Below are 24939 nucleotides of genomic sequence, written 5' to 3'. Positions count from 1 at the left end.
GGAGAGAGCGTTGAAGCAGCTTCTGGAGCGAACGTCGAGGCGGGTCCCGGAGAGAGTGTTGAAGAGGCTTCTTCTTCTGGAGAGAGCGTTGAAGCGGCTTCCTCTTCTGGAGAGAGCGTTGAAGCGGCTTCTTCTTCTGGAAAGAGCGTTGAAGCATCTTCTGAAGCAAACGTCGAAGCGGATTCTAAAGCGAACGTCGAGGCAGCTCTTGAAGAGAGCATTGAAGCAACTTCTGAAGCGAACGTCGACGCGGATCCCGAAGAGAGCGTTGAAGCAGCTTCTGGAGCGAACGTCGAGGCGGGTCCCGAAGAGAGTGTTGAAGCGACTTATTCTTCTGGAGAGAGCGTCGAAGAAGATTCTTCTAATGGAGAGAGCGTTGAAGCAACTTCTTCTTATGGAGAGAGAGCGTTGAATCATCTTCTGAAGCGAACGTCGAAGTGGCTTCTGGAGAGAGCGTTGAAGCATCTTCTGGAGGGCGTCTCCCGGAGAGAGCGTTGAAGCGGCTTATTCTTCAGTTTAATTTTCCCTTGCGAATTACATGTTCCTTGATTGACCATTTCTCTTGTGTTGAAGAAGTACTTGACTGACGGCGAAGGAATTTCATGCTGAGCCTCAGTCCCCAAGCGTGATTTATATGGTTCTATCTTGTATGGTCGGTGAGTTTACCATAATAAAGATATCGCCATCTCTCCTCCGTGACTCTATTACTTCTCCGTGGGAAAATAAAATATGCAGAAGTTCGTATTACCTTTGTCCGTAGTGGTTGTTGCTATGGTGAAGCTCAGGCACTGGTATCAACAAACGAACAAGGGTTCTTAGCTGCAGTTGTGATCAGAAGAGACTAGCAGGAAGAGGCGTGATATCTACGAGCACGAACTTGGCGGTCTTAATATAGTGGTAGAGCTTTTCTCGAGGGAGAAGCTATGGAACCGATATCTTCCTTGATGTCGCCTCATGGAATGAAAAAGAGGGAGACAGTCCCCTTCCCACGAGTATCCACTGATCCTTCGACTTGATGGACGTTGTCACGCTGGGTTCATGAGGACGTCTTTACATATGCGTTGCGTTTCATAGACGTCCAGGAATATCACTGGTCTTTGACAATGTGTCTGCTCTCTTGAGTATATCCTCATCTTTGGAAATCTTGTAATCATAATGATAGCGTGCTTGCATCTTTCTAAATTCACCATATTTGATATGGGAAGTGCTAAGCAGTCCCCAGCCACACTCCTCTGCCATTATCACCTTTGGATCGTGTCTTTGAGGAGTAGGGAAGTTCCTTCATGCGAATGACTTAACTAATAGGCTCTGCAAATATGATGAAGCTCTTTTCATGGAGAATCTGTATGTACCTCTTAAGTCCCAGGTGTAATCTCCTTTGGTAACGCAACTACTTCTTCTACGGAGACAAAATTCTGAAAGCGCCTCTCATTGATGTTGCGGACATCGCTATCTTCTTGAGGCTGCTCCCTTGAGGTGTCGGCTTCAGTAGATCTGAAGATGTCCCGCGCTCGCTCTCGTCCGGGCTGACATAATAGGCGAACCATTTATGATGATTTGGAGATGACAATATTCGTTGAATCTTCCGAAACGCTTCCTGTTGTAGTGCGGTCCAGACGAAACTTGCTCTTTTCTTCAGCATGGGGGTGAAATGAAGCAACAAGCTGGGATAAACCAGGTATAAAACGTCGAATGTAGTTCACCTTGCCCATGAAGCCTTGGAGTTCCTTCACAGATCGCGGAGGCGGCATCATGATGATAACTTGGGTCTTGGATGGGTCCACTTTGATTCTCTCAGCAGTCACCTGGAATCCCAGAAATTTTCCTGAAGAAACGCCGAAAGCGCATTTCAAAGGATTCATCTTTAATTTGTATTCTCGACACCTTTCGAACACTTGCCGTAGGACTCCTGCATGGTCCGCCCGAGATTTTGATTTGACTACTATATCATCCACGTAGTCTTCAACTTGCTTATGCATCATGTCGTGGAAGATTGCCGTCATAGCGTGTTGATACGTTGCACCGGTGTTCTTTAAACCAAATGGCATTACAATATAGTAAAAATTTCCGAGAGGAGTTCGAAAAGCTGTCTTACTTGCGTCATGCTCATACATCCTTACTGATTGTAGCCGCTATATCCATCCATGAAGGATAACACGTCGTGTCCGCTGGTGGCATCCACTAACATGTCGATGTTAGGTAGAGGAAAATCATCTTTGGGGTAACATCTGTTCAAGTCTCTGAAATCCACACAACACCTGATCTGTCCATTTTTTTTTTTTACCGGAACCACATTATCCAACCAGGTTGGATGATGAATGGGTTTGATGAAGCCAGCAACTAGCAACTTCTGAATCTCAGTCTTGATTTGCTCTTCTACCTCGTGTCTGAACTGCCTCGGAGACTGTTTAATCGGCTTGGATCCAGGTATGACATGTAGATGATGGGTGACCAATTTTTCATCTAAACCGGGCATTTCTTCATACATCCAAGCGAATATGTCCTGGTACTCTTTGAGAAGTTCCACGAGCTTCGTGCGTTCATCCGTACACAAGGTTGAGCTGGTGGAGATAGGCCTAGGAGATTCCTCATTCCAGATGTTAACGATTTCGAGCTCATAAGTTGTGGAATTGGTGTCATATTGCATCTGTTGTGGAGCATCTAGCACTTCTTATTGTGGATCGTCGTTGTTGTAACATTCCGTTGGGCTGAGAGACTGCGTAACAATCTCCCCTGTTAATTGCTAACAGCGGTGTCGGTACACGGTTTTCCCTTTCTGGTCACGGCTTTCCACAAAAGTTCTTTCCCTCTTAGTGTGAGCATGGGTCGCGGCTTCACATGATGAAGAAGAATTGGGACGCCTTGTCAGCAAAGATGCATCATGGGGCTTAGCCTGCAATGATGCAAGTCGGTCCTCCTCCTGGATTGACGCCCGCGCGGGGAGTGGGATGCAATGAACTTTGTCCGATCCTCCGCGCGGAGCTTTTCTTGGTTCAAAAAATTCCACTCAACATATTGGTGCGTAGGGAGACAATGATGCAGGAATATAAACGACTTCTTTATTCAGCATAGTCTTCAGGCATTGGTGATACGTCGCGGGGACGATCCTATTGTCATGAAGCCATGGTCTCCCCAGTATCATATGTTAATCCGGATGCTTTTCTATGACTTCGAATTTCACCTTTGATTGGACGGGCCCTACAGATAAATTCAGATTGACATACCCGTACGTGCTGGTTTGGTTTCCTTCAAAGTCTGTCATCATGGTAGGCTGTCACACGATCTTGCTTGGGAGAACCTTGGTCGTCCTGAGTGTCTTGAGAGTAATCACGTTCGAAGATGCTCCAATGTCGATGAGGGCCCTTTTGAAATCTGAATCCTTAATGTGTGCGGTAACGTGTAGGGCCCGGTTGTGACCTTGTTCCGCCATCATGTCTTCTTCTGTAAATGTGACATTATTCACATACATCTCTAGTGTTTTCGAGGCTTCTGGACGCAAAGGAGTTAAATGCACGTCTAGGGTTATCTAGTTGATTGCAGCAAACGTCTCCGCCCGCTGATTCTTCGAGAGGTGTAAAAGTTCGCATAAATTTTCCACTAGAGAAGTCGCTTCCTGATCCACCGACGTCTGGTTCATAGTGAAACTATTGACTTGAGGAGGATCATTGCGAGGATCAGTCCCCAGTGTAGAAATCTCCGTGACAGGAGAACCGTTCATATCTGATGTCATCTTGATGAGGAGATCGAGTATGCCGTTTATTGTTTCTTTGATCAGGTCCATGTTCTTCGTGTGAATCTCCTGTACCCGTGCTAACTCGATCAATGTTGGGATTCTTCCGGTTACACCATCAGACACACCGTTGGGAAGAGGGATATCTTCATTGGAGGAAATATGTTATTGCCGTAACTATTGTCAAGTAAATATGTTATTGTCGTATTGTTTCGACCTCGTCCATAAAAATCACACAAGGTATAGGACATAAGTTGTATTGTATCGACTCTTTCCATAGACGATCACTTAAGATATCAGTTTTATAGGTTGATATTTAAAGGATTATGGTGTATTTGGGTGCCCTCGTCTTTTTAATTGGTATCAGAGCAGGTAAACACGAAAAGATCTAAAAATCTGTGTTTGGTGCGGTCTAACCTATAAGATTTGAATCAATTACTGATTCAGTTAACTTCTTTCTTATAGCATAGGTCGGTTGAACTCACCAAGCGTTGGTATGTCAAGTTTAGTTGTCATATTTTAGTATCAAAACTCATGTAGAGTCGCTTGATTAAATACTAGAGTCAACTTCTTTTAGGTTAGACTATAAAGTCTAGGAATGTTGAGACATACAAGTATTACTCCGAAGACATGAATAATGTGAAGAAGTAGCGAACTACAACGATGACATCATCCTTCCACTTGAGGTTAGTAATACTGACTTGAACTTGTTTCATTCCTAACGTATCTTTCAAGTCGTGCTATATTGAAAACATAACTGCGAAGCTGTATATACTGTACATATTGTATAATACTCTAGTGATTGATCGCAGTCGTATGCGTCAAAAATAATTCACTTTCTTACTCAACAAAATATAAATGAAGTACAAGGTAAGGAAGAGTTCGTTTCCACAGAGAGGCAATTGTTGTTATAAAAATTCTAGTTTCTTAGTAACCAATGGGGGGATTGTTGTTTTATCAAAATAAACAAAGCAATAAAATAATGAAAATAGTTAAAAATAATCAATAGAGAGAGATATTAGTCAAGGTTTTCATCTTTTATCTTAAACAAGTGCTTGCATTCATGATTAGAATTACAATTTAATATCTTCATCATCAAAAGCCTGGAGTATCAAGAGCGCAAGATATTCCATTAATTTCCTAAGTTCATCAACACACACATTAGAGTTGCGCATGTGAATTCTACCTAAAGAATAACCTAACGCCTTGCGCTAATTAAGTTCAATTCCTAGGATCATTAAGTTTTGGAAATAGGCTAATCAATGCAATTGTCATACATTGCGCATAACAATTCGGACAATGGTCAAACTCTACATATGCGCACAAGAGCGTATCACTACAAACCTTGATCATATCATGCTACTTGTATTTGGGGTTATCGCTCGATGAAAAACCCTAAAATAGCTATGGACAAGGATGCAAGTTCAATTAATTGGCCACTTAACCAAACAAACTTCTAATCCTATCACAATACATCAATCATGTGATTATTAAAAACAGTAGAGATTTGAACGATAATCAAGAGACAAAACTAATGCATTAAACAAGCACAAGTTATGGATATAGGACTACATCCTTAACCAATAATATTAAATTAGCTACCCATAGCTATGGAGTTAATCATAATCAATAATCAAATAAAGAAGATGAAAACAAATCAAACCCTAGTAGCGTAAACAAAAGCTGCTCTCTCCTTAGATCCAAGAATAATACGTCCGAACCAAGTTGTAAAAGTCTTTCTTTTATATTCCTTTGCTTTCCAAAATTAGGTCTAGTCTTCAAATTCCATTAGATGAAAATCCACCAAGCCCATATGTGAGAAAAACCCATGTAGAAAATATGCCCCAAAAATATGTCGCCGGAAAACTGGTGTCATGCCGGAAGTTGGCCGGGAAAGTATCTCAGGTGACGGCAAAGTCCACCCGGTCACCAGTCAACGAGTCAAATAAGAGTCAAACTGGATCAGGTCTAGTCACCCGAGTCAACTCAATGATGTCATGAGTCAGAAATGAGTCATCTATTCAGGTGAGCTAACTGGGCTGACTTGTCTGAGTTGCCATGGCATAAGCCATTTGCACTGGCCACAGCTGTGTTGCACAATGATAATGCATCACAACCTCCAAACCCAGCCATGTTGGTGCTTCATCAGCCATACACCACTCCATTCCTGCATCATCTCTTCACTGTCTACTCCTTCTGTAGCAGCAACAAGATCCATTCTTCACAACCCAAAACTCCATTTGCATATCTTAATATTGCTCATGACTCACCCTCAATGCAGTATCTGTATCTTATACCTCCATAACCTTCATACACACTAGGTAACATGTTCAGTTCAGGTCTTTACTCAGCCACAACAAATACACCTGCACTTCACAACTGCAACTCCATCTCAATACCAAATGAAGCTCAACTGTAACCTAAACATGCATCTATTTTAGTCCATTGCATCCATTTCAATTGCAATTACAATTCCATTCACCATGACCTGTACAGCTGCAAATATCGCCAGAGCCAACATAATTCCACTCCTTAAAGTTCATACATTCCTCATTAGCTTTCAGTTGTATCTGCACCATCTGCTCCTGCAAATTCAGCTAAAACCCACATCACCATAACTACATCATTTCACACAAAGTACACCAGAAATATCAACACTTCAAACCCATTACAACCACCACCAATCTACAGCCTCAGTTCACTACTCAGCAGAAGTACCACCAACCTGTGAACCTAACATTCATCTAAGCCTCGAGCAAAGCTTTACTCCATCTCAAATTCAAGCTTCTCTCCGGACTCTTGTCGCAGCAACCAACATTTCTTACCCCCATCATGGCTAGAACACACAACTTCTTTGCAGCTTCTGTAACATCAACTCCACCTGTAACCTAAGCATTCATCTAGACAGCATCACCACTTCAAGTGCACTATTTCAACACCATTTTGTACCGCTGCAGTATCTCCAGTAAACAGTCCCACTGCTTAGTTCTGCTCCCAGCCTCATATTGAGTTACGCAGTACTCATCTCAGATGCTTCTTGTTCCTGTGACTCATACAAGCTCAATGAGTTCATGTCTTCATTCATTCTCGGCATCAACAACCCATAGCGGTACCACCTCATATCATCATCTCAGCCTTGCAATCTTCCATGGCATCAACTCACAGACCAGCAACTCCATTCCAGAAACACCACCAACAGCAGCTCAACTTCAGAGACCTAGACATTCAACTACACAGATTCAACCAATTTTATTTCTGAATATCCACTTCCACCAAATCAACAGTACCCAGATCTTGATTGCCTGCTCAGCTTCTCAATCAAATCTCAAACGCAAATTTACTACAAATCTCAATTTTTCACTGCAATCTTCTCCCCATCATCTCCTCTGGTTACTCTCTTGATTCCACCATTAACAACACCTTCATTCCTCTCTGAATCCCCTCTCTGTTCCAGACGCAGCATCAGTACAAACCCATGTCTTCAATCAGTGATATTCAACCACACAAATCAAACTCAAACCCTAAGTTCTCCTCTATTAGAGAAAAACCCATTTCCAATTTCATGTTTTCTTCTTCAGTTCTTCTCAAATTCACCAGATCCAAAACCCTAATTTCCTTCCTCATAACATCAACAGATTCATTTTCTCGATCTGATTCAACCCCATCATCATCTCCACCTCTCTGCTTATTCACTCAAGCATCAGCAGAATTATCTCTCAAATTTCTCAGTCGATTATGTCATGAATTCTCGATTTCTCTTTCTTTCTTTTCAGTTATGGTGCCACCGTAACTCTTGCACATTTCAGACGATAAGAGCAACAAATGATGACCTGCTGAGTTCTAGGTCTTGTGTAGGAACTTAGATTACTCCAGACACTCAGAAATAAGATAGGATCCACCCAGTCCATATATGGTTTGCCGGTTCCGCATAAACGACAGTCTAAATCTCTATCCAACTCATCTGCTAGTTATGGGGAACTGACAGTTCATTCTTCACCTCCTTCTTGTGCACCCTAACCCGCTCCAAGTATAGCTCGCATGGGAATTGGCCTTTATGCTCCGTTTCGCTCCAAATAGATAATTTCTTCTTCTTTTGCTCATAATGACTCCATTGCACTTAATAAACTCAAAAGCAAACATAAGATACATAATTTACAAGAAAAGTAGCAAAGAAAGCATAAATACTAGATATAGAATTAGGTGGTTTAGAAACCTATCAAATTCCCCCACACTTAGACTTTGCTAGTCCTCGAGCAAATCTAAACAAAACAAATTCTAAAACATACATACAACTCCGTGTCGTCGAGGCTACGGTCACAGTTAGCACGTATAACAAACCTTTAAACCCCTAGGTGTCCCTAGTGGACGAGTTTTAGTCTCGTGAGGGTTTACTAGAGATATATCCACAAAACCTACTTTTCCAACTTACTAGTTCTCCGAAATGATAGCATCCAACGCGCTAATAAGACATAGAGATTCTGCACACTAGTCATAAGAAGTTAGACACATAAATGAACATAATCTCATCCTTAAAAGTTAAGAGAGAAATAACCATCCCTTATCGAAAGAAATTCAGGTTCGGAGTGATCAGAAGTCTCGACTCTGCCTCACAAGAAAGGGTTTTATGAAGTTGCTCTCAATAATAAATAGCTTTTTATGGGTCACACATGTGTGTAGGTTGGAATGAAGAGAGAATCCTGCGACACGTTGAATGGTAAGAAGGCAAACCCTCTGAATTGTTTTGAAAACCCACATCTTTTATTTATTTTGAAAACCCTTTTTCTGATGATCTCTAAGAAAAGAAATCAACCACTTAACGAAGGTGGGAATATGCTTACTTACCTCGTTATCCATTCGGCGTGCAGTTAGCACCACTCTCACAGCATCCATAGAAACGTCTTCGGTCTTCAATCGGTGTATTCATCTCCGTCTTCGGTCTTCAACTCATGATAATTATTCTTGAACTTCGTAGAATCTTGACAATGTAATTCTTTCCTCTTATTCCTTGTCGCTTGAAACTTCATTATGGATATTTCTTCTTTCCATTGGCTTTATTAAAAGAACAAAACTAAAAACAAACCAAAATATAATACAAAACATTTTTCTTGTCTCTTTTTTTTTCTTTTTTCTTTTTTACTTTTTTTCTGTCTTTTTTTTGTTTTTTTTTTTTATTATGAGAGAAAAATAAAACAAATACAAAAATGAAAACAAAACAAAATAAAATAATAAAACTAATAATGAACCTAACAAAATTTTCTCTTGTCTTTTTTTTTTCATTTTCTTTTTGTTTTTGTTTTTATTTTTTTTCATTTTTTTTTCTTTTCTTTTTGAGACAAGAGAAATAAACACAAACTGAAAATAAAAATTAAATAAGTACAAATGGCCATGGTGTAAGTACTTTACCGCTTGATTATTCACAACTTGGATGTCTTGATATCATAAACTTCTCGAACTCTCATCTTGATAATCTTCGCTTTTGTAAATAAGTCTTCAACTCGTAAGAATTCTGCTCCTTGTGTCTTGTTGCTTTACTTGAGTCTTAAATTTTGCTCATTTCTATACCGTTGCTTGTAAACCTTAAATGTCTTCAACTTTCCTCTGAATTTGTGATAATCCTCTTGTTGATGATGATGGTGTTTCTATGGACCTGTTGGTGTAGAGAGAGATATGGTGGATGGTGCTAACTGCGAACAAGATTACAAGTGGTATGTAAGTTAGCAATTCGATGTCACCATCATGGTTGATAAAATAGCACTCAATAGATCAAAGTAGAGCTTCTATTGGTGGGAGGTTGGGTAGCTCACCATTCTACCCGGAATTAACGTACGGTGACACACACTCTTAAAGCACATATTTAAACAGGTACAAAGAATTGAAGGTCGGTGCCTCACATTATGTAACATGGGTAGTATCCACTATAGGGGACCACAACTCTAATACCGAATTCATTCTGCACCTCATTTGCCACTGGCATGGTTAAATCCAACTTTAACTCTCATACAAGTAAGAAACCTGATCATGTTCTCTGTCGTCTCTAAGTTCAGTCACTCTTATGAGAATCTCAATGTAATCTTAGCGACATGTATACTATGTGACTCTAAACTAACTACAAATTGGAGTTTTTTATTCAATATTTCACACAAAGGTTGAAAATTTATGAAAAATTTACAATGCAAATGCTTAACCACTCCCCCACACTTAAACTTTACATTGTCCTCAATGTAAATTGAATCGTCCAAAGAAAGTCAAGGTGGGAAATCTTATAATGATATGCGACAAGAAAAAGTAAATACAAGAAAAGAATAAAAATAAGACAATAAATACTCATCCTAGGGGTTGCCTCCTATTTAGCGCTTGGTTTAAAGTCGTCAGCCCGACTATCTCCTTGCTTTCTATGACTCCTCCTGAGGGAGCACTTCCACAAGGTTAACTCCTTCCACGACACTTGAATAGAAGTTCTCATAATATGGTTTCAACCGGTGCCCATTCACTTTAAGTTCATTTCATGTAGCTAAACTACGAATTTCCACTGCACCATGAGAAAACACATTAGTCACAATAAAAGGTCAAATCCAACGTGACCTTAATTTACCCGGAAATAATTGCAAACGAGAATTAAACAAAAGCACTTTCTTCCCAATGCAAAATTGTTTCTTTGTGATCATTCTATCATGAAATGCCTTCGTCTTTTCCTTGTAAATCCCGGAGCTTTCAAATGCATCATTGTGAATCTCTTCTAGCTCTTGGAGTTGCAACTTCCTTTGTTTTCCAGCACCATCCAACTCCATATTGCATTGCTTAATAGCCCAAAATGCCTTATGCTCAATTACTACGGGTAAGTGACAAGGTTTACCATACATAAGCCTAAAGGGAGACATCCCAATAGGTGTCTTGCATGCAGTTCTATAAGCCTTAAAAAAAAGAAGCAAAAACCTAGGGTTTGGCCGGACTAGCTCCGGTTTTTTCTCTCCTCTTTTTTCTTTGCATTCTTTGTGCTAAGATTTTACGTCAATCAATGGCGTTGAATCAATCAGTTCCACCTGATCTAGGAAATCAACCAAATCAACATCGTCATGATCGTGTTCAAAATATGGATCTCAATAGGAATCTGTAGATGGGGCAAAACGATTTGCTGGTTTTTACGGGATTGAGGAGACGACCGTATGGAGGAGACTCCTTGAACCGAGCGAAATGTTCAACCTAACACAGATGCACTGCAAGAAGGGAGTGCTTTGAATTCGAGAGATCAATCTGTAGTACTCCGTCCTAAACCAAGACAATGGTCGTTCCAGAGTAAATTCGGTCACAAGAGAGGATGGGTTGATCTGTAGGAGGGAAGCTGAGAAATGTGTTGAATCAATGGTAATCAAAGATTGTGGGTGTGTTATGTATTCTGAATAAGATAAGTTCTGAATGATTGAAGTTGCTCAGTTGAGAGTAATTGCTCAATTGATGAGGTGTTGATATCGTGTTGTCTGTGAGACGTGAGATCGTTGTTCTGTCTTCAATCATGATTCAGACACTTATTTATATTGCTGGAATTGTAGACACCATGATCTCATGAAGTGTGACAGTTGATGGAATCAAAGAGTTGGGAAGTGGAAATCGTGTTTGAAACCAGTTGCTCATCGTGCGGAGACTTGGTCGATTTTCCATCCACTACTTTGTTAACTCCTTCAACTGATTGCACGACTTGCTCACATTCCATCGTGTATATGAACACACGTGACGTAGACCGCCAGACCAAAACCCTAGTTGATATCCCCCCAAGTGACACGATTGATGTCTCGTGGTTAATTAGTTAGTTGTTGACTTCATGAATTTATGGGACGATGAGTCCATGTATTTGCTGAGTTGAACATGATTTTGCAAAATGTTCTGAGACTCATGAATTGAACGTGTCTGTTGAGACAGAGGTATAATTCTCACGTTGAGGTGAGCAAGTATTGCTCATTTGATGAATTGTTGAATATTGATAGTTGAACCAATATTCCTTGGTTTGAGCAAATATTGCTCATCTGAGCAAGTGTTGCTCGTCTAATGAATTATTGGTAGCGTTACCAAAATAAAACATTAATTAGTATACTGGTAGTTGAACCGAGCATAATAAATAAGAATACTGATCATGAGATCTTCGTAAAGTTATTAGTGTTCGAGTCGAGAATTATGATCCTTGGACTCATAAACCCTAATTTGATCAATTGATGACCAATTGATGGTTTATTTGAGAATTAACCATGGAATGAAGGAGGACCGGCTACATGAGACCGTGGGTCGATTATGTAGCGTCCATATGCTCGCGTGAGAAAAATACCAAGATCTCTTGAAGAGTTGGTGATTTGTTGATGAAAGAATGATTAAATGCTAGTTTAATCATTTATTCGAAAAAATGCTCTTCCGAGCCGTAGGTGATAAAAACTAATTAATTATGGAGAGGTGAGAGACCGACCAATGGGTCATGAAATCGTCCCTGGATGGTCGTGGGATCGAACGATGATCACTTCATGAAATTCCAAAATTATTTGGAAGAGTCTTGGACCTAATACGTGCAATTGCGCAAATTAGGTCAAACCATGAAAATATGTGGGACCGGATCATTGCGAACCAAAGAGCCAACCTTGGTAGTTCAAGGTAACATGCTCGCATCGTCAACACGTTCGTGTCTCAGTCCTGAGAATTTTGATATTTTATGGCGTGCGTTTGAGCAACCATTTGAGAAAATACAATAAAATCAGGGTTTTGCTGAAACTGAGGAAACTTCATGAGATGAAGGAAAATAATTATAAAATGAAGGAATGATGAAGTGTGGGACCGCTGAGGCCAAGGCATGGCCGGCCGACCAGTGACCACCATCCCGTGGTGCTTTTCCTAATTTTATATTATTTTTCATGAATTTATGAAAATATCATGAAATAAAGGAATTTGTTGAAATTAAGGAGTTTCCTTGAAGTGAAGGAGTTTCCATGGGATCAAGGAAGCAAATAATATTAAAATAATAAAAAATAAGGGCGTGCGGGGCCGGCTAGGGCATGGCCGGCCAGCTTGGGCCCGGTCCCACAAGTTTCCCTAATTTTATGTAATTTTTGTGTATTATTTTCCATGATTTGAAGGAATTTTCATAATTTGAAAGGAATGCCATGAAATCAAGGAATTTCATAGGATCAAGGAAACCTTAAAATAATAATAATAAAATAAGGGGCATGTGGGACCGGCTGAGGCATGGACGGCCGGCTGGGGCCCAGTCCCACGAGTTTCCCTAGTTTTATATTATATTTTCATGGTTTTGTGAAAATACCATGAGATTAAGGAGTTTTCATGAGATTAGGGAAATAATAATAAAATAATGAGGAACCATGAGGTGTGGGGCCGGTCGGGATCAAGGCATGGCCGGTTGGCCAATAATCACGGCCCCATAATGTTTTTTTCCAATTTTATATTATTTCCTTGGTGCGAAGGAAACACCATGAAACTGAGGAGTTTCCTCAAAACGAAGGATATTTGTTCAAATGAAAGGATTTTCATAAGATCAAGGAAAATAACAAAAAATATGATAAAATGTAAAACTGGCGTGGGATTGGCCACGGCATGGCCGGCCGGTCGATGAGCCCAATCCCTTGGCGCCTTGGTCAATATTTTAATTATTTATTATTTTCTTTCCTATTTTGCATAGTTTCATCATTTCGTCGTATTTTGAAATACTCGTACGTGCGGTGATTGTTAGTGTATCATCGTTGAGTACACTTGCACCTTTTGAGCCGGGGCTTACTCAAAGGTAGCTCAGATGCCCGTGCGTTGAATATTTATTACTAACCCTGGAATTCTTCTGGGAAGAACCATAGATTGAAGTAACGAAATACTGCGAAAATATTTGAATATTTTCGGAAATTCAGTGGATGAATCCAAGAATTTAGGAATAATTAACTTATGGCTCTATACTAGCAGAGCAAGCTGTCTAGGAGCATAATTATTCTGACATGAGATTGATGGAGCTTCATAACCTTTATTTAGTCAGGGAAACTCGTTGTTTGTATCCTGAAGACGTTATCGAGCAAGCTGTCTAGGAGCCGTCAATCTCGTGATTCTATATAGAAATAATTACTGAAGTGTTCATTATTCATGAGATATGTCGTTGTCCAGCCGAGAGACTAAATATCTTCATGTACTCTGAGAGAAAGTATTCTCAGTCAGAGGATTCGATGAGAGACCCGTGTCTCAATACTCACATCTGATTGCTAGATCAGGAGTTCGTATAATTATGGGTTTACGATTTATCCTTTGTCGAAAATCCACCATCTACAGAATCGATCACGTTCAAGGCCAAACTTAGTATATGCTCCAAAAACATGAAACCCTAACAATGGTGCGAAAAATTCCAAAGATGGGAATCGTTCGTATGCAAATATAGTTAAGAAGAGAACTCATGTTATGTCAGATATTGATGCAAATTCTTTATCACATCCTCCAGTTCGTGCTTCTACAGGGGAGATTGTGATCACAATTCCTAAAGATGTTATTCAACGATCCAAAGAAATTTGGAAATTCAGTATTGTGGGTCGTTTTGATTTTAAAACCCTAAGTACTAAGTTTGAAGATGTTAAGCGTATTCTTTGTGATCAATGGAAACTAACAGGCCAAGTCCAGTTTATACCATGGGTGAAAGGTTATTTTGTCATTAAACTGAGCAATGAAGTTGATCGAAAGAGAGTTAGCTATGAAGGACCGTGGAAAGTTAAAGAACAACACTTGAAGATACTGCCATGGACACCTATGTTTAATCCTGAATCGGAAAAAAACATTAGGGCAAAGGTTTGGGTACGTTTTCCTTATCTTCACTTTGAGTATTGGGAGGAGGAAATTTTATTTAGAATAGCTCGTGGCCTTGGCAAGCCTGTAGCTGTTGATCCGAGAACCCTGCGAGTAGAGTATGGCTATTTTGTTGCGATACTTGTGGATATAGATTTTTCAAAACCCATGCCAAAGCTTGTTATTGATGATGAAGATTGTCCGGAGGGTTTTCGTCTTGATTATGAGGTTCTGAATAAGTCATAATTTTGTGATCATTGTAAATCAGTTGGACACACTTTCTCCCAATGCAGTTCGGCTAAGTATAAAGATTTGGAGAAGTTGCATGATGCCGAGGAGGATCCAGTGAAACGTGCAGCCCTTAAGGCCGAAAGGGATGATTTAAAAGATTATTGGAAGAAATAAAAATATGTCAAGCCGAAAGATCCACTACCACCTCCGGCTAATACTGGAGGAGACCAATCTGACAAAGAACAAACTGTGGATCCCAAGGATAAGAATGATGAGTTATGTATTGGTGGAGTCAAGCATATTGGACGCCATATACATTTTACTAGTCCATCTGCTAGTGTTGTTGGTGATGACAATATTGCGGACATTCCGCACGCCTTTCCTGAATCTGCTAGCACTAATCTGGCAAATGGTTCAGTGCCTTCGCGTGCAATTGAAGATGATGCTGCTACAATTTCTTTGGACCTTGAAAAAGAAGAAGAAGATTTTACAAATTTTATGATGAAAAAAAGAAAATAGCGGCTGATATGGCTAAGGCTGCAGATCTAGCTAAAATTGAGCAAGATGCGCTCTTGGCTAAATTACAAAATACAAGACAATTGCTTATGGCAAAGAAGAAGCAGGAGGAAGAGAAACGTGCCCAAGAAGAAGCGAGAGTTTTGAATTTGGAGAATAAACAACAAGAAGATAATATTGCTCAACAAGATGCATCTCAAACGCAATAAGTTCAGGATTCTCAACTAGTTACAAATGTAACGGGGGAGATGCAAACTAATTTTGTTTTGGAACAAATTGATGATGGTTTTAGTTCTCCAACTAGAACAGCTAGAAGAACCTCTCCAGTTAGAATTGATGAAGATCTTAAGACTTCTAATATGTTTGAAACTGGTATTGAAGATAGTGAAGACGAGGAAGAGAACATTGAAGCTGATGCCTTGCCTATTAAGGAAAATCCCCCAGATACCTTGCAATCTGCGAGTACTAGCAACGTAGAGACTGAAGCTGAAAATTTGGAATGGAGAGTCTCTAAAGATAAAGAAGATAGACTTAAAAGAGAGTTAGCTGCAAAAAAGAAGTTGGACAATTTGGCTAAGAAGGGCGCCTCTAAAGCAGGCCAAAAAAGAAACCAAAACCTGATAAGCAGGTTGAGGAGGAAATCCAAGCTGTTAGAAGGGGTAGAAGTCAGACGTGCAAAGAAGATGATAAGGGTTCGGCAAGCCCTTCAAGGAGCATGGTTAAATAATGCGTGTCTTTTGTTGGAATGCTCAAGGCTTGTGTAAGGAGGGTGCAAGAGCCAAGTTGACTGGGCTTTTTTTCTTGCACAATCCTGACGTAATTTGCATTGCAGAGCCGCGTGTTTTCTGCACTGTACGTTTTGTTAGGTCGCTCAAATTGGTTGATTTTTGTGAAGATTTTATTACAAATGAGGTTGATGGATAAAAGGGTAATATTTGGATTTTATGGAGGAACACTCTGTTGAAGCATGATATTTTATCTTCTTCAAAACAAGCTATTACTGTGAACTTTGCGGGTGATTTCATCACGGCTGTTTATGCTTCTTATGATCCGGTGGCAAGGAAAAGACTTTGGCATCAATTGGGTTTAGGCTATATATCTATTCCTTGGTTGGTGTTGGGTGATTTTAATTGCGTTTTACGCTTGGAGGAAAAGAAGGGTGGAAGGCCGATCAAAGAGGTTTATATGAATGAGTTTCGTAGCTGGATTTCTGACAATGGTTTGGTTGAGGCTGATGCTATTGGCAAGAAATATACTTGGTCTAATTATAGAAGTGATGCTCAAAGAATTGTTTCTAAGCATGATAGAGCGGTTGTTAATGATGCTTGGTGTTATAAGTATGCTAATTAGAGATGTAAGGCCTTGCCTAGGGTTTGTTCAGATCATTCCCCCCTTTTGGGTTTGCTTTTGAAAATCCAAGGCTGGCTAGAGTTCCATTTAGAACTCAGAAAATGTGGCTTTCTCATCCAGGTTTTATGCAGCTGGTTGAGGAGAACTGGAATTTGGAGCTTAATGGTGCGCCGCCTTTTGTTTTTACCTCCAAGCTAAAGAGATTAAAGGAGGTGTTGAAAACTTGGAATAGAAATATTTTTGGAGATGTTCAATTTCGATTGAAGCTAGAAACTGAGAATGATCTTCTTGATTATGATCCGGCTGATGAGTTTCAATTTTTAAAGGTTGTGGATGCTAAAAAGGCTATTGATGATGTGAGAACGGAGTTGGCAATTATGCTTAAGATGAAGTCGAGAGTAACTTGGTTGGAGGATGGTGACCAGAATACTCGTTTCTTTCATAATAGCATCCGTATGCGAAGAAGTCAAAATACCATCTCAGAGCTTAAGGTTTCTAACGATCTACTTTATTTTTGCAGGATGAGATTAAGGATTTCATTGTTAATCACTATCAGGCCAAGTTCAATGGTGGTGACGTTAATATTGATCCATTTTTGTTTGATATTGATCATGAGAGTATTTCAGTTGTTGAAAGTGCTTTCATGGATGCTATTCCGTCTTTGGAGGAAGTTAGAGTGGCGGTTTTTGACTTGGGAGCTGACTCTGCACCTAGCCCAGATGGCTACACGGGTTCTTTCTATAAACAGTGTTGGGACATTATTTCTAGAGATCTTTTTAACGCCATTGAAAACTGTTGGTCTATGCGTAAATTCCCAATGACATTAACTCTAGTTTTATTGTTCTTATTCCAAAAAATAAAAAATCTGATGCTATTAAAGATTATAGGCCAATTGGATTGAGCAATTTTTTCTTCAAGATCATTACTAAGATTATGGCTACAAGGCTTGGTACTGTTCTAAATAAGCTGATCTCTGAAGAGCAAGTGGCGTTTATGAAGGGTAGAAATATCTGTGAGAATATAGCTTTGGCATCTGAATTGATTAATGAGATCAATACGAAAAGGAAGCATGGTAATGTTGGCCTCAAACTGGATATTTCTCAAGCATTTGATACGGTGAGTTGGGATTTCATAGCTGAAGTTTTTCGTCAATATGGATTTTTTGATTCTTGGTGCAAGTTGATTCTTAATATCCTTAGCTCAGCTCGAATTTCTATTATGATTAATGGCGGCCCTGAAGGTTACTTCAGTATTACTAGAGGTTTGCGTCAAGGTGATCCCTCTCTCCCCTTTGATCTTTGTTCTTATTGAAGATGTTTTAAGTCGCAATCTTGTTAAGTTGTTTGCAAATCGTAGTATGAATGTTATGGTTAGTAAAAAAGGTGTAGCGCCTACACACCTTCTTTTTGCGGATGATATCCTTATTTTCTGCAGAGGTAATCTTCATAGTTTGCAAAACATGAAGAATATGCTCGTTTTGTATCAAAATGCTTCTGGCCAGTGCGTTAACTATGCCAACAACAAGTTTTATTATGGAGGTGATAGACTTTCCCGTGCTATTGATATTTCTAGTTATTTGGGCATGGAGAGAGCTATGTTCTCGGATAAATACTTAGGAATTCAATTGAAGCCTGGTATTGTTGGCCGTATTCATGTTAGCCAAGTTGTTGAGAAGATTATGGACAAGCTGGCTGGATGGAAAGGTAAGCTTTTATCCTTTCAGGCGAGACTTGTGCTAATTAAGTCTGTGATTTCTAGCTACGTTATTCATTCTATGGCTGTTTACAAATGGCCATGCACGGTTATTAAGCAAGTTGAAAGGGCCGTTAGGAATTTTCTTTGGTCTGGTGATGTTGAAAAACGTAAATATTTTACGGTTCTATATGATGATTTGTGTCTCTCAAAGCGTGAAGGTGGCCTTGGCATTAAGAAATTGAATGATGTTAATAGGGCCATGCTAATGAATCTTTGTATTTCTATTCGGAATTCAAACAAGATTTGGGAAAGTTTTTTGAGGGCTAAATACTTTAAGCTAAATGGCAATTTGATAGATTATAAACTTGGTTCTTCGGTCTTTCCAGGAATCCGCTTGGTTTACAATTTTGTGCAGAATCATACTCGCTCAATTATAAGTAATGGTGCTAATACTTCCTTATTTTTTGATAATTGGTGTGGTGATTTTTCTATTGCGCGAAGACTTGGCATCACTTCCAAAGGCCCTAACGATTTTAGGGCTAAAGTAAGTGATATTATTGTTGATGGTTCTTGGGACATTCCTCAGAAAACAAGAGATTTGATGATTAGTTGCAATATTGATGTTGATAACTTGCCTATTATTGCTGGTGGTGAAGATTATAAAATTTGGGATTTAGATAACAAAGGCGTTTTCTCAGTCAAGTCAGCTAAGGCCGCTCTTAAAGCGCCTGCGGAAGTTGTGCCTAGTGCGTCTCTTTTTACTAGGAAGGTTGTGCATCCTACTTTGAGTGTGCAATACTGGAAGATTTGGGCCAAGAAATGTTGTGCTATTAAAGATAATATTATTAAGAAGACAGGTAGGAGTATGCCTACTATGTGCCGCCTGTGTAGGAAAAGTTGCGAAACTCTTAGCCACATCACCTGGCATTGCAGATTTGCTAGGAGGATTTGGGCTTGGGCGGCTGGAATTTTCAAACTGCAACCAAATGAAGATCTGGTGGATTCGTATAAGGCCGCTAAGGGTCGCAGCGGAATGATAAAGGACCTGTGGTTAGTTTCAAACCTTGCAATTGTCACAGAATTATGGAAGTTACGCAATAAGTCTTATTTTGAGGATATGACAGTTCAATGGCTTGGTTTTAAAGGGAGAGTATATCAGGTAATTCGTGATAACTTAATTAGAATGAAGGGCCATATGTATAATAATTTAGAGGAGTTGCGCATCTTGAATTATTTCAAGGTGCGACATAGATCATGCAAAACATCTACCCCAATTGAGGTTAGTTGGTCTCCTCCTAATCATGATGAAATAATGATTTGTTGTGATGGTGCGTCTTTTGGAAATCCAGGCCAAGCTGGTTCTGGTGTTGTTTTCCGTGATGTAAATTCGGAAGTGATTGGTGTTCTTTGTGTTGGCCTAGGTTGGCAAACCAATTACTATGCTAAAGTTTGTGCGATTATATATGGTGCAATGTTGGCCAAAAGATGGAATATGCAGAATCTCTGCATTCGTTCAGATTCGGTGAGTTGCATTCAAGCTTTTCTAAAGGGTAAGCTGCCTTGGCAGCTGGTGCATAAGTGGAAAATTACGAAGACTTTTTACAATAATATTCGTTATATTCATAGCTATAGGGAAGTTAATTTTTCAGGTGATGCCTTGGCCAAGCAAGCATGTTTGCTGGCTGAGGATTTATTTGAGTTTTATGAGGGTAGGCCAGGTTTTATTCCGTCTGTGGAATGGCCTGGGAGGGTTTATTTTCGCTTCAAATAGGTTGTCCTTTGAATGGCCTCACGTATAGTCTTTAGGATGGCCTAGTCCCTGTACAGTTTTCACTTTTTTAATTTTTAATTGACCGAATAAAAAAAATGTGGTTCTATAAGCCCACAAAGCATCATTGAGTCTCAAACTCCAATCTTTCCTTGTTGGATTCACCGTCTTCTCTAGAATGGATTTCACCTCTCAGTTGGAAACCTCGGCTTGTCCATTTGTTTGTGTATGGTAAGGTGTATCAATCCTATGCGACACATTGTACTTCCTTAACAAGCTTTGCAAGAACCTGTTTTTGAAGTGTGAGCCTACATCGCTAATTATAGTCCTTGGAATGCCAAACCTTGCAAATATATTTTCTTGCACAAAATCTGAAACAACTTTAGAATCATTAGTTGGGGTGGCTTTAGCTTCCACCCATTTCGAGACATAATCCACAGCAAGCAAGATATAATAATTCCCACTAGAATTGACAAAAGGGCCCATAAAATCAATTCCCCATACATCAAAAACTTCAACAACTTGAATAATAGTTTGTGGCATTTGATTTCGAGCACCTAGATTGCCTGTTCTTTGGCACCTATCACATGTGGTACAAAATGGATGTGCATCCTTAAACAAAGTTGGCCAAAAGAAACCACATTATAGTACCTTGAGAACGGTTCTCTTGCTCCCAAAGTGTCCTCCACAAGCATATGAGTGGCAAAAATACAAGATAAAATTAAATTTTGATTCGGGAACGCACCTTCGTATTACTTGGTCACTACAATGTTTCCATATGTATGGATCATCCCGTATGTATTGGTTTCCTAACTTCTTAAGTTTGTCCCTCTCAAAACGAGACAATTTCTTTGGTATTTGTTTAGAAACTAAGTAATTAACAATTTCAGCGTACCATGGTTCTCCAAAGACAATTGAGAATAGTTGCTCATCCGGGAAGCTTTCATGCAACGGGATAACTTCCTTGTCCACAGTAAGACGACTCAAGTGATCCGCAACGGTGTTCTCAATTCCTTTCTTGTCTTTGATCTCTATGTCAAACTCTTGCAAGAGGAAAATCCATCGTATGAGCCTCGATTTCGCCTCTTTCTTCATTAGCAAGTACCTAAGTGATGCATGATCAGAAAAGACAACAACTTTTGTACCAATTAGATAAGAGCGAAACTTTTCCAGAGCAAAAACAATGGCTAACAACTCTTTTTCAGTGGTTGTGTAGTTTTGTTGGGCCTCATTTAACGTTCTAGAAGCATAATAAATGGCATGAGGTATCTTCCCTACACGCTGCCCAAGCACCGCACCAACCGCATAATCACTAGCATCACACATGAGTTCAAAAGGCTTGCTCCAATCCGGTGGTCTAATGATAGGGGCTGAAATCAAAAGTTCTTTCAAACGGTTGAATTCCGCCACACACTTTTCATCAAAGTTAAAAACCACATCTTTTTGCAATAAGTTGCAAAGTGGTGATGCTATCTTGGAAAAGTCCTTGATGAATCTTCGATAAAAACCTGCATGACCAAGAAAAGAACGTATTTCCCCCACCGTAGTGGGAGGGGTTAAAGCACGAATAAGGTCTATCTTAGATTTATCAACTTCCAAGCCTTTAGAAGATATTATATGGCCTAAAACTATGCCATGAGTTACCATGAAATGGCACTTCTCCCAATTCAGCACAAGGTTTGTTTCAACACATCGTTCAAGGATTAGTGACAAATTGTTCAAGCAAAGGTCAAATGAATCACCAAAGACACTAAAGTCATCCATGAACACTTCGATTATGTTTTCAACATATTCTGAAAAAATACTTACCATACACCTTTGGAAGGTAGCTGGAGCATTTCATAAGCCAAAAGGCATCCTTATATAAGCAAAAGTACCGAAAGGACAAGTAAAAGTGGTTTTCTCTTGATCCTCCGGCGCTATCACAATCTGATTGTAACCTGAATAGCCATCAAGGACGCAATAGTAAGAGTGTCCAGCTAAACGTTCAAGCATTTGATCAATAAAAGGTAATGGAAAGTGATCCTTCCTAGTGGTGGCATTAAATTTTATATAATCAATACAAACCCTCCAACCGGTTTGCACATGAGTTGGGACAAGTTCGTTCTTATCATTTTCCACCACCGTCACACCTGATTTCTTTGGCACTACTTGTACTGGGCTTACCCACTTGTTATTGGATATGGGGTAGATAACGCCCACGTCCAAAAGCTTGAGTATCTCCTTTTTCACTACTTCCATCATGGGAGGGTTCAAACGACGTTGCGCTTCCCTTGTAGGCTTTGCATCGTCTTCCAAACGAATCTTGTGCATACAAACGGCAGGGCTTATACCCTTGATATCGGCAATTGTCCATCCTATGGCCGTCTTGTACTTCCTTAGGACCCTTAGAAGTTTTTGCTCCTGTAATTCACTAAGCTCATTAGAAATAATCACAAGTAAGTCTTCCTTGTCACCCAAGTACAAGTACTTTAAGTGACTTGGAAGAGGTTTCAATTCTAACTTTGGAGATTTAACAATAGAAGGCACAAGTTTTTCATCATTTCAAGGTAAAGAAGCATAAGAAATATTCTTAATTGATGATTTTTCCGGTAATGAGTCAAGAGAACCAATGTTTCTTTAATCTCATTACCATACTCATAACCATCGTCAATAGATGTAGTAAGCACGGTTTCCAAAGTATCAAAACCATTCAACTCAAACATTTGTTGCGCCAATGTGTGCATCACATCAATGGAGAAATAAGAGTGGACATCACTAGGATATCTCATCGTCTCAAAAATGTTGAAACGTATTATTTCTCCATCAAACTCCATAGTTAGCGTTCCCTTGTCCACATCAATAATGGTTTTCGCCGTTTTCATGAAGGGACGCCCAAGTAGCAATGAAAGAGAAGAGTCTGGTGAACCTTCATCCATCTCTAAGACACAAAAATATGCTGGAAATACTAATTGATTAACCTGCACAAGAACATCCTCAACAATACCCATTGGGTAGACATTAGAGCGATCAGCTAATTGCAATACAATTCCAGCCTTTTTAAGAGGACCAAGATTGAGTAAGTTATACATAGATGCATGCATAACATTAACGGATGCACCTAAGTCCAATATAACTTTGTTAAATGTGGTGTTACCAATTGTGACTGGAATTTCAAAGCTACCGGGATCCTTGCATTTCAGTGGGAGTTTGTGTTGTAAGATTGTCGAAAAATTCTCCCCCACACTTAGCACTTCATTACCTTTGAGCCTTTGTTTATTGGCACACAAGTCCTTCAACACCTTTGCATACTTTGGAACTTTCTTAATAGCATCAATGAGTGGTATTTTCACATGGATCTTTTTAAGAACGTCTAAAATCTCCTTTTCTAGTTCCGCCTTCTTGGAACTTGGAAATCTGCGAGGGAAAGGTAAATGAGGAACATAAGTAGAAACCGGAGTTTTAGAGTTAGAAATAGGTACCTCAGAAGTTTGGGGAGAATCCTCATTCTTCTCCTCCAAAACAGGTTCCCTTGGTGTTTCCACCTTGCCCGAATCAGTAACTTCGGGTTGCACAAGTTGTGTACCACTTATCAACGTAATAGCATTGACACCCTTTTTTAGGTTTATAGGTTGAGAAGGGAGTTTCCCACCATTTTGGGCCTTCAATTTATTTATATCCATCGCCATGGAACCCATTTGTGTATGCAACTCCTTGATAGTACTCTTAGTATCTTTTTGACTTTCTTGAAATATAATAGAAACGCCTTGCATCATTGTTTGAAGCTTTGCATTGATATCGAAACCTTGATTTTGCATAGATTGTTGCGGTTGCTGAAATTGTTGTTGTTGCGGCTGGAATTGTTGTTCTTCTGGTTGAAATCCACCCGAACGGTTGAAAGTAGGTTGTTGGACTGCACCTTGCTTGTTAGCGTAGCTGAAATTGGGATGATCTCTCCATCCCGGATTGTAAGTGTTGGAGTAGGGATCATACCGTTTTTGTTGATTTGGGAAGACCGCACTAGCTTGCTCTAACTCTTCATCATGTGAAGGTAAAATAAGTGCAGCCATCCTTTGCATCATTTGCTCCATATTATCCATCCTTTGATCACGGTGTGATGATGAATCAGTAACTTCATGCACTTTCCTAACCATTGGTCCACCTCTTGTGTATAATTGTTTCGAGTTCGCAACCATGCTTTCAATCAACTCGGTAGCTTGGGCCACCGTCTTGTTCACTAGTGCACCACCACCCACTACATCAAGAATATATTTATCACTTGTTTGGAGACCTTCGTAGAAATATTGGATTATCATAACGTCACTGAATTGGTGGTGTGGACAGCTTTCCACCAATCTCTTGTATCGCTCTCAACATTCATACAAAGATTCTCCCACATTTTGTTTTATACCACAAATCTCCTTGCGAATTTGAGTAGCCTTTGATGCAGGAAAATACCTTTCTAAGAAAAGTTTCTTCAACCCGTTCCATGTAGTGACACTTCCGGAAGGCAAGTAATACAACCATTCCTTAGCATTGCCCGCCAAAGAGAACGAGAAAGCTTTCAACATTGCACCATCCGCATTAGTTTCTGCTGGAAGCATGGCCGTGACTATGGTATGGAAGTCCATAAGATGCTTGTTTGGGTCTTCATTCACCATGCCATGGAACTTTGGTAACTCTCTAATCAACCCCGGCTTGATCTCAAAGGTTGAGTTTGTTTGAATACACCACTGTTGTGTATCCATCTTGTGATAAGCCAAGTCCTTGAGTGTACTATTTGCATCACCCATTGCTTCTTGTTCTTCTTCAAAAGGTGGTTCTTGTTCAACCGAAACCTCTTGTTCTACAACTTCTTCCTCTTGCT

The 24939-nt window shown here is 39.8% G+C and overlaps 1 protein-coding gene across 1 annotated transcript; it reads left to right on the top strand.

The window, feature by feature from the left end:
• The first annotated feature begins 14155 nt into the window (after nt 1–14155).
• LOC113316242 lies at nt 14156–14938 on the top strand. The gene is made up of 2 exons (XM_026564461.1): nt 14156–14772; nt 14827–14938. The coding sequence occupies exons 1-2, from the start codon at nt 14156–14158 to the stop codon at nt 14936–14938; spliced, it is 729 nt and encodes a 242-aa protein (XP_026420246.1).
• Nucleotides 14939–24939: the final 10001 nt, after the last annotated feature.

Source organism: Papaver somniferum, chromosome 10 (genome assembly GCF_003573695.1).
Source record: "Papaver somniferum cultivar HN1 chromosome 10, ASM357369v1, whole genome shotgun sequence".
NCBI classification, from domain to species: Eukaryota; Viridiplantae; Streptophyta; class Magnoliopsida; order Ranunculales; family Papaveraceae; genus Papaver; species Papaver somniferum.
The sequence above is the reverse complement of the archived record's forward strand: the minus strand, read 5'-3'. Positions and strand labels throughout refer to the sequence as shown.